Below are 13,504 nucleotides of genomic sequence, written 5' to 3'. Positions count from 1 at the left end.
ACTCATACCATCTGGATTACCCAGGCAGTCTTTTTTCATTTGGGACAGTAAGTTTTGGAGGGTCCTAAAATTCACTGGGTCTGTCTCTGCATTGCTTCACACCTGTTATTGTGTCATCAGCCAACTGACAGTGCTAATCAATCACATATACAGGATCATTTTTAAATCATGAAATATAATAAAATGCTCAGAAGCTAAAGATTTATATTTCAATTTATTTTTTCGGATTTCAATTTAATTAGCAAGACGCGGTCTAATTTCAAGGTGCAAAATAAAAGCAAAGCAAATTGCTCTTTAGTGAAGTTTTCCACTCCCATCCCCATTTTCTTTGTATCTTTACAGGTTTAAACACCACATACCAATACAGCAAAATATTGCATGCCACATACCTTGTTTTGTACCTTGCTTTTTAACACCCAGTAGATCTTGGGGATTTTTCCATATTGGTACATAGAAAATTTCCTCATTCTTCTTCAAAGACCATGAAATCTAAATTTCAATTCAAATTCTATGAAGTCCTGGATTAGACTTTTCATCTCTCCCTGACTAGGACCCTTATGTGTTTCTGTTTCTTAAACATCAGTTAAGATCTTTAATTGGCATATCAATTCAGACCTCCAAGAAACAAATACCAGGACAGAATTAGGAAGATAAGAGATTTACCAGGGGGAACACATGTGAAGGGCAGAACCCATAGGAAACATGGACAGATAGGGAAAGCCTCTGGGTTATAATGCAGGTCTGAAACTGGTGAAAGGGAAAGAGAGAAGGAAGAATTGGGCCAATGAGCCTCAGACTGCAATAGCCCTAAGAAAGTTTCAGCTAGGTCAGTAGGGAGAACAGAAAGTATTACCCATCAGAGGAGGCATGAGCTGAGAAGGAGTGACCCAACTTTTGTTATCCCACTGTGCTCAGTTATTGGCTGGAAACAGCTTGGGTAGCCTGTGCCATTGCCAAGAACACTGTGGGGGATCCAAACCTGCAGCAGCTTGAAGCTGTTCATCAACCTCACTCCTTGCAGCAAATTCTCTTGGAGGAGGATCTCTAAATGGTGCATATCCATGACCACCACATGGTCCCCAAACCATTGCAAAGATCATCTCCACATGTTTGGAAGCAGCTCCCGTGAGCCTCTCTTCCTGAAAAGAAGCTTTGAAAAGAGGAATTAACAGGCCAATAGCAGCCCCGTTGCTGTAGTTGATTTTGAGGCTACAAATGGTTCTCATCTTCTTCCTCATCTCCATTCTAAATTCCTCTCACCCCCAAGTATGACATCAGCAGGTTCTCTGGTGGTGTGACCCAAACCTTCATTTCAGGAAAGAGTGAACCCTTTGTACGTCATACCCTTCTCACACGTGTATCCATAGTAACAAGGCACCAGCAGAGTGCCAAGAAGCACTCTAGTGCATCAGCTGGGTTCTGCACATACTCCCTTCTGTCCCCATCATATAAAAAAATCATCCTTGTCAGTATGGTGATTATTCTTTTCATCTGATGGTCTCTGGGCATAAGTCACTGAAGTCTGCCAGGCAGCAGACATAGGTTGTAGTTCAAAACAATTCCTGATTTTTACTCTAGATTCTCCTCTAGGGACCCAGAAGAGCCCAGTTGCCTCTGCTTGGCTGCAGGCAGGGTTTTGTGAGGCTTCTTCTGGGGCCCTGGCCCTGCGTGAGCACTATGGGTTATCAGAAGCCTAGGTGGCCAGGTGGAGACGGGACTCTTGAAGATGTTGCCTTTTCGGGCACAGAAAAGATAAAAAAGCCTGAGTAAGTCACTGGATAAGACCAACTAGGTACTGATGCTTCCATCTCTTAGTTCCCTAGTGTACATATTCTTCCTATTAGAGATAATGCCATAGAGCAGTCTTATTTAGTGCATATATTGCACCCCAAAAGACGCAACTGCATCTTTGCAGATTATACCAGAAAACTGCAACTTTGCTGTACCTTTAAGGAGATCATTCTACCATTCCATGAGGTTGGCTCTTCATAGATAATACACGTATGGGTAATGTGGTATGTGATAGGATAAGCGGGGGGTCCTGTGACCAGGGCCCACTCCAGCACCTTCTTCACTATGAAGTGGGCCCCCTGGTCAGACACTTGTTGTATGATATTCCATGCCTGCAGATCTGGCACTCCATTAGCTCCTGGATTGTGGTGGCAGAGGCTGAGGCTCCGGACAGAAAGGCCAATCTATACCCAGAGTAGTTGTCTATCCCTAGTAAGGATGAACCACTTGCTCCTCCAGGCTGGAATGAGCCCAATACAGTCAACCTGCCACCAAGTAGGTAGCTAGTATCCTCACAAAATAGTCTCTGCTGCTGGCAGGTTAGAGAGTCAGAGGCAGCAGCCACTAAAGTGGCCTTGATAGGCCTTGTTGTTGAACCCATGTTCAACCGGAACCTTTGCCACTGAGGCTGCTAAATTTATGTGTCCCTGGTTCCAGATGTGGGATGGCCAATGAGGAAGGCTGACTAAAATCAAGTAGCCCAACCCTGTAGTCTACTTGGGTTTTCAGTGCCTCCTCCCTGGAGGCCTTTAGCCTTCAGTACAGAACCCTTCACACTCTGTCTACCTCTATACTTTCATCCACATGCCTCTACCTAGACCTTTATGTCTCCATTCTTCCAGTTCTCTTCCTTAGAGGTCCCTGGCATAATGACCAGGCTGTTGGTCATTGCTCAGAAATATACATATATTCAGACACTGGGCCATTTTTCCTTTCACATAAAATATATGTCGTGGTTCACGGCTCACAGCTGTACCCATTGGAAAGATTTTCCCTGTCCACAGGCTTTCCCTGAGTGGGGGTGTAATGTAATCTCAACTCATTTCCAGCTAATTCATACCACAAGCTTCTATCCAGAAACTATATATGATCTTTCCTCTTCCTTTAGCTGGTTGTATGGAATCCAAATCTGCCCAGAGAGCTGGAGTGCAACTCTGGTGGAGGACACAGAGGACTAGGCAACCTATTCTTGGAATTCTTGTGCCCTCTGGTCCTGCCCAGTCTGGTCCTGGATGTACCATGTCTAACTTAGATTGCTTCAGGTCTGTCCAGCTTTGTCTTGGCAGGTTCAACAGACCCAGCTTATAATGGGAAATATTGGACAAATGGCACTTGGTCTCATTGTCAAATATTTCTTTTCTCCCAAAGCCAAGTAACTTACCAAGAAGTATTTTTTTTTCCCCCCCTCGGGGCTGGGGATATAGCTCAGTTTGTAGAGTGCTTGCCTCACAGGTGTGAGGCCCTGGGTTCAATCCTCAACACCACAAAAAAAAAAAAAAAAAACAAGAAAGAAAGACACCTAATTCTCTATTGCAGTTAATACTGTCTTGCTTTAGGTTCTCATAGACCTATGTTGTGATTCTTCTACTGGGGCTTGCCATAATCTTCACATGTCTTTCTCACCACTCAAAACCACCAACACCATAGTACCTGCTTGATCATACAGGACCTTGCATCACAGCTTGAATCTCTAGCAAACCCTGTCCTTCGCTAAGCCTTCTCAAAGCTGGTAGCTTTCCTTCTATCACCCAGCATAAAGGCTGGAGCTGTTTTGAAGGGTGCCACATGTTGCTTCCAGAACCCAAGAGCTTTACCAAGGTGTTCTGCTTTCTTTTTTTGCACTTACGAGACACAGGATGCAGTATTTGCCTCTTTTTTTTTTTTTAATTTTAATATTTATTTATTTATTTTAGTTTTCGGCGGACACAACATCTTTGTTTGTATGTGGTGCTGAGGATCGAACCCGGGCCACACGCATGCCAGGAGAGCGTGCTACCACTTGAGCCACATCCCCAGCCCAGTATTTGGCTCTTAAACTTGGGAGGGTATGTCCTGGGCAGAGCATGACCTCACATGAGCACTGCTGCAGAGCTAAAGTTGCAGCAGCTGGGCGCTGTTTGTCAGGCTCCCTCCTCACTCCAGGTTCTCTGGAAGGGAGATCTGAGCACCTCCATGACCTCCCCATGGAAGGTTCTAATGTCTCAGTAGGCTTTAAAAAGTGCTTGCCATGTGCAAGTAATAAGTGAAATGCAAGCGGTGACAAAAATGCTAGAGCATGATGAAGGAAAGGAAGAGGAATGTAGGCTGAACATGAAATGCAATCAGTATCCGAAGAATCCCACAAGGGTTTTGAGATGTGCGTACTGAGGTGCTATGCAGACTGAGCCTGCAACACTTGGCACGAACAGAACACCCCCCCCACCCCATCATGTAGTTAGAAGAAAGCCTTCACTACTGTTGGCTATTGTTTCAAATCAAGTTCCAGAGCTCTTAGAACCCCATTTATTCCTCAATTATAATTTACATTTCTTTAACTGCCTAATAGTTAATTTTTTCCCATTCCTTCAGATATGAGTCACTTAGCTGATTTACTCCATAGCCATACTTTCAACAATATTATGTGTCTTCCCTCTTTATTCAGCTGCCTTATGAAAAGGTTATCACATTAATTTTCACAACTTTTAATATCTTAATACTGACATTCCCAAATATGCTTTCTATTCCCTTGCCATCCCCCATTTGCACTATTTCAAATACCGACTTGCCTTTCAGCCATATCTTCAGAACAAAGCACTGTGATTTTTAAATGCAGCATGAGAGAGATGAACTCATCGTATTGTCCCTCAGATACCAGGCACACCTTTTCCAGAGGGTCTCTTCTAGTCTCACACTTATATATGGAGTCCCGTCATTCCTTCCCTCCCTCGGGTGGCTCAGCTCAAGATCATTACATAATGATGTCTGGAAGTATATCCAAAGGCTAAGCAATATGCCCACAATTCCACCAAAATCATTCAACCACAGCAGTCCCTTGTACTTCTATTATTTTTCTTTTTTATCTTCTGTCCCTGTAGAGATAGAAAGGCCTTAAGAGCAAGATCTAAGCCTTACTTCCGTGTACCCAAACCTAAAATATGTATCATATATACACACATGTGTACACATACATACCATACATGTACATATAAGTTTTATGATTTTTTTCAGGTACTAGGTCTTCAATATAGATTTGAAATCCAAACTGTATCCTCAAGTTTACTACACTTTATTAAGTATCACTTTAATCTGTCAATACTTTTTTAATTATTGGAACTTTCCTGAAACCCTCTGTAAATTTCATCATTGGACACGGATGCTATGTAGGTCCACGTGGAGCTTTCCCCATTAGGAAGAATAGGCAGAGAGCCACAGGGGACTAGTCATGGGAAGAAACCAAAGTACTGCCCTTGAGATTTAAGTAAGGCTCAGCTGGTGTTTTATATAGGAATCAGACCATTTCTAAATTAGACTCTTGGCCTCTAAGGCAGGATTGCCTTGTTGTACCAGCCAACAAGTATCCAGCAATCACATAAAATTCTGGTACCATGAACCATCCTGGCTGGAACACAGTATGTAGCCTAGAATTAAGGAAGCTAGAAAGGGATACAAAGAAGAAAAATAGGAACGAAACAGCTGAAGTGGTGGGAGAGGAAGAGGGAGAGAAGCAAGAGACAAAGATTTCACAGAAGCCTGAGAGATAAGCGCTCTCAAGTATGAAATTCATAGCTGCCACCAGCAGGATGGGAACGGATGAGATGCCACCGCATCTGTCAAATAGGAGGTCCCCAAAGGCTAGAGAATCTATCTTCACTAGACTAGTGATAACAGAATGCAAATCAAGTGGTGGAAGAATCTGGGGGGGGGGGGAGTAAAGACTGGAATGTAAAGAAGGTCTGCAGCTTCAAGACTAGACAAAGGACGCAAGACCAAGTAGGACCAAGAAATTAGGGCCATTTTAATATGGAGGACACAAAAGCACGCTTGCTGGCTAGAAGGGAAGAAAAACAACAGGGCCAAGTAATCATGTACTAAAACCTGTGAAACTGTGAGCCCCAAACATAGAAGATTTTCTCAGGTAATCTGTCACACAGTGATGAAAAGTTGATCACCATAGACATTAAGTTTTGAAAAGAAAGCAAGCAAGGGTGTTCCCTATATGTTTCCTCCTCTATAAGGAAAAGACAAGGTCTCATGCTCAGTAAGAGGCCTGGGGCTGAGGGGGTCTCCAGGATAGTGATAAACATCTGTAAGTTTAGGAAACTAAACATCTAGGAAAAGATCTCCCATGGAGGATGGAGGTGCTCAATGCTTGCAACCACAGTTTGCAGTGGCAACTGGTAAATGATGTGCTTACCTCCAAAGGGCTTCCAAGGAGCAGGGGATGGAAAATGAATCTAACATGACTTACGTATGTACATATATGAATACACCACAGTGAACCTCCACATCATGTACATCCACAAGACTGGGATCCTAATTAGAATAAGACATACTTCATGTTTTTACAAATTTGTCAAAATTACTCTTCTATCATGTGAGGCAAGAGCTCTGTCACTGAGCTACAGCCTCAGTCCTACTCTACTGTCCTGTATAACTAAAAAGGAAAAAAAATAAATAAAGGTTGGGGACTGTGCAGACAGATGCACCAGAAGGCCACTATGAAAAGGAAACTGAGTGCCAGGGATGATGTGGCAGAAGTGACTCATAAGAGCCTCCAAGCAGAGTAAGGAAGGGAAGAGCCAGGAGAGGAGGAAGGACATAAAAACAGTGGAGGCTTTGATAAGAGTCGGTGGTGTTTGTTCAGTGGGAAAGACAAGAGAAGGCTGTCAAAAGGTGGAGTTATAACCTTCCAGTTCTCAGAACTGCCCTATGTCTGGGTCAAAGTAAGATCCAGGCTGGGTCTGGGAAGTGAACTTTAAAGCTGAAGGTCATAAAGCTGCAAAAGGCAGTGGTTCTGAAGTCAGGATGAAGCTGTCCAGGACAAGGCAAGGCACAGTGGACAGAGGATGAGTCTTGGAAGAACATGGGGGAATGGCCTAAAGAAGATGCTGATCAGAGTAGGGCACCAATGGCATGAATGAATAGTTCAAGTGGTAAAAGGAGGTGCTACTGAGAAGGGAAAACATGAGAGTTATTTATTCAGTATCTTATTATTATTTAGTTTTTGATCTTAGTATCCAGTTGCCTACCTAACATCTCTTCAAGTGTATATTTCTGGGTTTTCTTTCTTCTTCTTCTTTTTTTTTTTTTTTTCCTTCAATATGGGGGAATCAAACCCAGGGCTTACATACGCTAGGCAAGCGCTCTACCACTGAGCTATAACCCCAGCCCTGGTGAATATTTTGCAATCATCCTCTACTAAAAATATACATCTTCTCCAACCCCTGTAATTCCTCTTCTCTCTTCATTTTGTTTTTTTAAATTCTAGACAGTAGTATTGCCATTTGCCCAGTCAGCTAGGAAAAACCTAAGAAATAAAAGTCATCCTTACCACCCCTTCTCACTTCCCACCTGGCTCCTCCTCCCTGCTCTTAAGGCTTGCAACATGCTCTCAGCCTCTATCCAATAGAATAAAAGACTAACAAAGAACCACCTGCAGGGTACACAGGCTCCCGGTTCAGGTTCAATCATTTAAACCTTGAATAATCCAAGGCACACAAATGTCCTAACTGCCTTTTTTTTTTTCCCTCAAGGTGGCTGTAATACTATTACTAATATCATTTAGTTATTATGAGATTTTTTTTTTGGGGGGAGTGGAGATTGAACCCAAGTGTGCTCTACCACTGAGCTACATCATCTTCAGCCCCTTTTTATTATTTATTTATTTATTTATTTTGGTACCGAGAATTGAACAGCGGGGTACTCAACCACCAAGTCACACCCCCAGCCCTACTTTGTATTTTATTTAGAGAGAGGGTCTCACTGAGTTGCTTAGCACCTCACTGTTGCTGCCAGTGGCTTTGAACTCAAGATTCTCCTAAGCTGCTGGGATTATAGGCATGTTACACCACACCTGGCTTATTTTTTATTTTTGAGACAGGGTTTCCCAGAGTTGCTGAAGATGGCCTTGAACCTCTGATCCTCCTGCCTCAGCTTCCCAAAATGCTGGGATAACAGGTGTGAACCACTGCACCCAATATGAGACTTACATAAATTAATACATGTGAAGAACTTAGTATAATATCTGACAAACAGTTACCTTTAAGAAGGGATTAAAGATCTAAAGCTGGACCTGGGGATATAGCTCAGTTGGTAGTAGTGCTTGCCTCATATGCATAAGGCCCTGGGTTCAAACCCCAACACCACAAAAAAAAAAGAAAAAAAAATCTGAAGATCACTAATTTTAGAATACTGTTTGTTCTTCTGATCTCATTCTGCCTGCAAAGCTTATGGCCATATTTCTTAATTATTGTATTTATTAAATATTAAATTTGAAATTTATTAAAAATTTCTTGAATTTTTATAAATGCTTAGATGATTACAAATAATCAACATATTTTTATTTGATTTTATAAATCAAGCTAGTAGTATTAATTTTGAATACATCAAGTGATTTCAACTGTATGTGTTTTACACTTTAATTCATTTCCTTAAGATAATAAACACCTACACATTAGCTGTTTTATAATTTTTTATTAAAAATTATCAATAATTAGTTCTAATGTATAAATAAAATAATCAAATTTTTCAATGTGCCTTCATTTAAAAAATAAAACATCATTAAATTCTAAGCAAAACACCTTTCCCAACATTTTGTTAACTGCACGTATTTATACTCTAAGTGGCTCACCATTTGTTATAAAAGTTTTTAGAATAAAAACATCACAGCTAGGTTTTAAGCATGGAGGAAAACAAACTGTTAGAGTGGTTGTTGGCCCCTGGACTTTAATGACCTCCCCCATCCCACCTGTCACACCAACATTCACATTCTCTTCTTACTAATCCCTCCTTAAAGCTAAATTCAACTCCCCCTCATCCAGGGCAAAGGTTCAGCATGAGAGGGAAAATAAGGACATTACTAACCCTGAGTACTGAACTGCAGCGTTATTCCACCGCCTTCTCTCTGCTACGCAGTCATTCTCAATGCTTCCTCTTCCTAGTTCTCATTGCCAATCTTCCACAAGCAATGACATGGAACCTGAACGCTAGGGTTAACGAATGCATTTGCGTGACAGGGGAAACTTCACCTGTAGTGGTAGTAGGTGAATGGAAGCATGGCTTATATGATTACTTTGCCAAAAATTGTTCAGGATACCAAAACTTTCTTTCATGAAGAAAGTCAATGGCAGAGTCAGGTGAGAACTGAAATTTAATAGCACATATGCAGTGGAAAGTTCTCATTTTTAATTAAGGTTCCTTTCATGGGAAGAAACCAATGAATGACCAGGTCCATTATCCTACTGAAATCTCCGTGCTCTACCCAGATGTGTATGCAATGCCATCCTTTGCCCTTCTACCACAAATGGACAAGTTATCCATTTCAGAAGCCAGAAACCTGCTCTATGCCATGTGTGCCAGAAGAACTCTCATTTCTGTGAGAACTAAAGAGAACCTACTAACACACATGAGTAGGGCCAAAAGCAAAGAGGCAAAAAAGCAAAAGGGCAAAAGCTACTGTGAAGAAAGCCCCTTCAAAAAGGGGAGGAAAAAGATATATTAGCTTGAGCAACCACACTGTTTCTCCTATCAAACAGAACCTCAGAATAGATGGGAATGTGTCCACCTCCCAATTCTGGTGTATCCCATAACAGAGAAATAAAATTATGGCTCAGCTGCAAAGCTTTGGGCCCTCTTTTTCCCAGTGGCCTAAATCAATCCCCAGTCCAGGACAAGATGCTGAGCGAGATGCCTAATTATTTCAGGCCACTAGGGTAAGCACTATTCCTGGCAACTCTGCGGCAGCGCCATGGATGAGGGTTTCTAATTCTCTTTGGTGATTTGGCTCAGTGTAAACTGAGATTTTTCTTTCAGTCTTTCAGACAGATAAGCAGGGAAGATCAGCTCCAGTCCTAAGAGAGACACAATCAAGGTCAATTTCAGTTCCTTTTCTGTGCAGGAAAGTCTACTTTTGCCCTGCTGCCTTCTCAACACCTGTCCTTACATTTTTTTTATCTGCTTATCAAATACCTAGTGAGAGGTATTTGGCAGACTGTGTTCTGGTCCTCCGCCAAAGGCCTCTCAGTCTAAGGAATAACAAGAGTTGCCTGCAAGGCAGTTTTCTTGAGAGGCCAACCTAAGACCCTTGGCTGTGAATCTGAGTATTTTAAGGGTGAGATTGAACCAGTGTCTCCTTAAAAGAGGCAATACTGACTGCTTTAACTTGTCCAGTACCAAATCCCTAATTCTTGGCTGGGCACTGCTCTCACAGTATACCCAGTTATTACCTAACATAAAAAAAGCAAATCTAGTTATTTCTATTCAGAAAATAATGAAACCATTTTAAAAGTTTAGGGGCTGGAGGGACAGCTCATTGGTAAAGCATTGCCTCATATACATGAGGCCCTGGAGTTCCAGCCCTACCCCCTACACACACTCACACCTCAAACACACACACACACACACACACAAAGTTTAGAAGAGGTATCTAAAGTGAATTCAACAAGGCAGTGTTGTAGCTGGAAAGTGGATCAGCTGACACCTGTCCCTGGTTTTGTAGGTCACAGCCTCTTTGTTAGTTTAGAGCACTGTTTTACTTACCGTTCATCCTTGAAAACTTCTATTTACTTTCTTAAATCGAGCATACCAGTGGAGATGTGTCAAGTGTACATTTCAGGCACATATACAATACATACAGACTGAGTCTTCTGCCTGTTGGGTACACAGCTCCAGGATCAAGGATTTCTAAGGTTGTGAAGAACAACAAATGAGGCATTAAGGTAAGCAGGTTCTAATGGAAAAGAAAGCATCCTATGCCCCTCCAGAGACAGCTTTAAAATCTCTTCTTCGTTATCACAAATAAAAACTAACCAATTTATCCTGTGGTTTTTCAAACTGCACTGCTCTCCCTCAGTATCTTCATTAAAGAAACGCAAACACATGTGCTTTGAAATGGGTAGGTGTAAAAGAACATTCTGCACAATTATATCTAGGCTGCCTCAGATTTATATCACATGCATACATATATTTGGAGGACATTAATTCACAATGACAGCTGAGCATGACAAATGCAACAGTACACAAGTTGGAATGCTGGAAAAAATGCAACTACAAACCCCATGCAGACAAACACATACAATGAGTTTTCCCTCATCACACACGTGGCCGCACTTACAAGGAGCTTAAGCACAATTGAAAAACCCCAAACACGGGAGGCTCCGGCGCCGCGAGCTGCCCCCACACATGGAGCCGCGCCTTCATCTACAGGCGTGACTGTCGCGCGTCCCCGGGTACACTTGCCCTCCCACCCGCATCCCACTGCGCGAACACTCGCGCGCGCCTGCCCGCCAGGGAAGCGGCGGCTCCCGGGGGCTGGGGGCAGGGCCCGTGGGGCGGGATCGCCGCGGGGCCGGGCCTCGGCGCCTGGGGAGGGGACGGGGGGCGGGCGCGGGGCGGCGCCCGGCTCACGTGGGCGGGCGGGAGCAGCTGAAGGTCCGCTCGGGAGCCTAGGCTGTCCTCTCGCGCGCGGCGCTGGCCGGGGCGGCGGCGGCGGAGGAGGAGGAGGAGGAGAAAGGCGGCGGTGGCGGCGGCGAAAGAGGAGGGGAGGACGGGGGCGGCATCGGACTGGAGCCGAGCGGCGGCGCGAGCTGCCCGGGGCGCAGTCGTGAGCTCGCCCGCCGGGCCCCCACCCCCGAGCTACACCCTGCCGTGCCTAGCTCTGCCCGCGTCCGTGCCCCCGCGGGGAGCGCGCCGGGGCTGCCCCCCGAATGACGGGCGGAAGGTTCGACTTCGACGATGGCGGCACCTACTGCGGCGGCTGGGAGGAGGGCAAGGCGCACGGGCATGGCATCTGCACGGGGCCCAAGGGCCAGGGCGAGTACTCGGGCTCCTGGTCGCACGGCTTCGAGGTGGTCGGAGGCTACACCTGGCCCAGCGGCAACACCTACCAGGGCTACTGGGCTCAGGGCAAGCGGCACGGGCTGGGGGTGGAAACGAAGGGCAAGTGGATGTACCGGGGGGAGTGGTCACATGGTTTCAAGGGGCGCTACGGGGTCCGGCAGAGCCTGTGCACCCCCGCTCGCTACGAGGGTACCTGGAGTAACGGGCTGCAGGACGGGTACGGCGTGGAGACCTACGGGGACGGAGGTGAGCGGCGTCGCGGGCGGCTCAGCTGCTCCGCGAGACGGTGCGGTGGGCATTGCCCAGGCTTCGGGGAAGCGGGGAGGACGCGAAGCGCACATGTCCAGAAACCCGCCAAAACACCTGGGGAAGCTTCCCACCCACTTCCCGCGCCCTCCCTCTCCCAGGAGGGTGCTTTGGGATGGGACTGGTGCGTGAGGGTTTGGTCTGACCCCGTTCTTGTAGCGGGCGATGTGTCCACACCCGGGGGAGTGAGGCGTGAATATACCTGGCCGGCGCCAGCGCTGCACTGCCACCAGGAGGGAGCGCCGCCCGGGAGGGTTGGGCTGGAGAGAGGACGCTGTCACTTGAGCCCGTCTCATTACGTTCCTGATCCCTCCCTCTCCCGGCCGGGTTTGAAATCACCACTCCCGTGGAGTTAGAGCGAACGCCCTGAGCTTGTGAGGCTGCCGGTCTGTGCTGACGGCTCCTCGGATTGGTTTCACGTGGAGTTTCGTATTTCGCATTTGGTCCTCTAGTAGCCTAAAGATAGAAGCCAGAACCCCATAACTAGGATGTTGGGGAATTGAACCTTATTTAGGGTGCATTTGGAAACGTCCTGATCAAGGGAGCAGAGAGGCCACCTGATGCAGGTGGGATTCAAGTGGTGTATGTTTTTCTTTCTAGTTTTCTTTTGCTTCCTTAAAGTACTGGTTTTCCATCAAAAGAATAGTGATCTTTGCAGACCATTGAACAAATTAATGGGAAAATATTTTAGAAATGGGCAGTGAAGTTTCCATTTTTAAAAAATTGAAAGATGTGTTCCTATAGCTGCAAAGTTAGCAACAATTTTGCTTCTGAGAATGTCATTACTGAAAACTGATTTGCATTAAGGTGTTGACCTAAACAGTATTCCTGACTGTGAACCAAAATCACCTTATTTTAATATTTAACAATATTTGGGAAAGAAATTTTGTATACAGTAGGACAGAAGTTCCTTTTTTAAATTGGGAAAAGTATACATTATTGGAACAGGTGTCAAAAGTTGAATTTGTATGCAAAACTGAGAAAGATGAATGTCATGCATTGGCAAGGTACACTTTCTGATAATAAACATGATCATATTTAATTGAAAAGGATTGTGTGGAGGCGATCACTTTTTGAAATTAAGCCTCTCAGAGTTAAAGGATATTAAAGGGATCCAATTAAAAGTTTCTCCAGCCCACTGCAACCCCAGTTATGCCATTGCTTATATAAAAGCTTATACAATTTGTACACTTCACTTACTCAGAATACTTGGGCCGTGTTTCAAATGCAAAACAGCAGAATGGTAGGATTGGCTAAAAAGGACATCTTTTCATCCTACAGTATAAATAAAAGATATGGTTCTCATGGATTTAAAAAAAAAAAAACTTTAATACTTTTCTATGGACTGTATGAGTCCTGAATTCCATAGTAG

General features: G+C 44.5%; 2 protein-coding genes across 6 annotated transcripts in view; one reads left to right on the top strand and one right to left on the bottom strand.

Annotated features, from left to right (window-relative positions):
- The window catches only part of Gdap1 (ganglioside induced differentiation associated protein 1), a 47,317-nt gene extending 36,097 nt beyond the window's left edge, over positions 1–11,220 (bottom strand). Inside the window, exons 1-2 of the mRNA XM_076835817.1 lie at positions 11,102–11,220; positions 10,528–10,671 (exon numbers count right to left, since the gene is read on the bottom strand). Of these exons, the coding sequence (XP_076691932.1) occupies positions 10,528–10,534 (7 nt within the window). The 5' untranslated portion in view covers positions 10,535–10,671; positions 11,102–11,220. The remainder of the gene's footprint in view (positions 1–10,527; positions 10,672–11,101) is intronic.
- A 268-nt stretch (positions 11,221–11,488) lies between these two features.
- Jph1 (junctophilin 1) overlaps positions 11,489–13,504 on the top strand; it is a 79,503-nt gene continuing 77,487 nt past the window's right edge. For all 5 annotated transcript variants that reach the window (XM_076835999.1, XM_076835998.1, XM_076835995.1 and 2 more), the window contains exon 1: positions 11,489–12,072. In XM_076835999.1, coding sequence (XP_076692114.1) covers positions 11,694–12,072 — 379 coding nt within the window. In that variant the 5' untranslated portion in view covers positions 11,489–11,693. The remainder of the gene's footprint in view (positions 12,073–13,504) is intronic.

Source organism: Callospermophilus lateralis, chromosome 16 (genome assembly GCF_048772815.1).
Source record: "Callospermophilus lateralis isolate mCalLat2 chromosome 16, mCalLat2.hap1, whole genome shotgun sequence".
In the NCBI taxonomy this organism is placed as follows: Eukaryota; Metazoa; Chordata; class Mammalia; order Rodentia; family Sciuridae; genus Callospermophilus; species Callospermophilus lateralis.
This window is presented reverse-complemented; position numbering and strand designations above follow the sequence as displayed.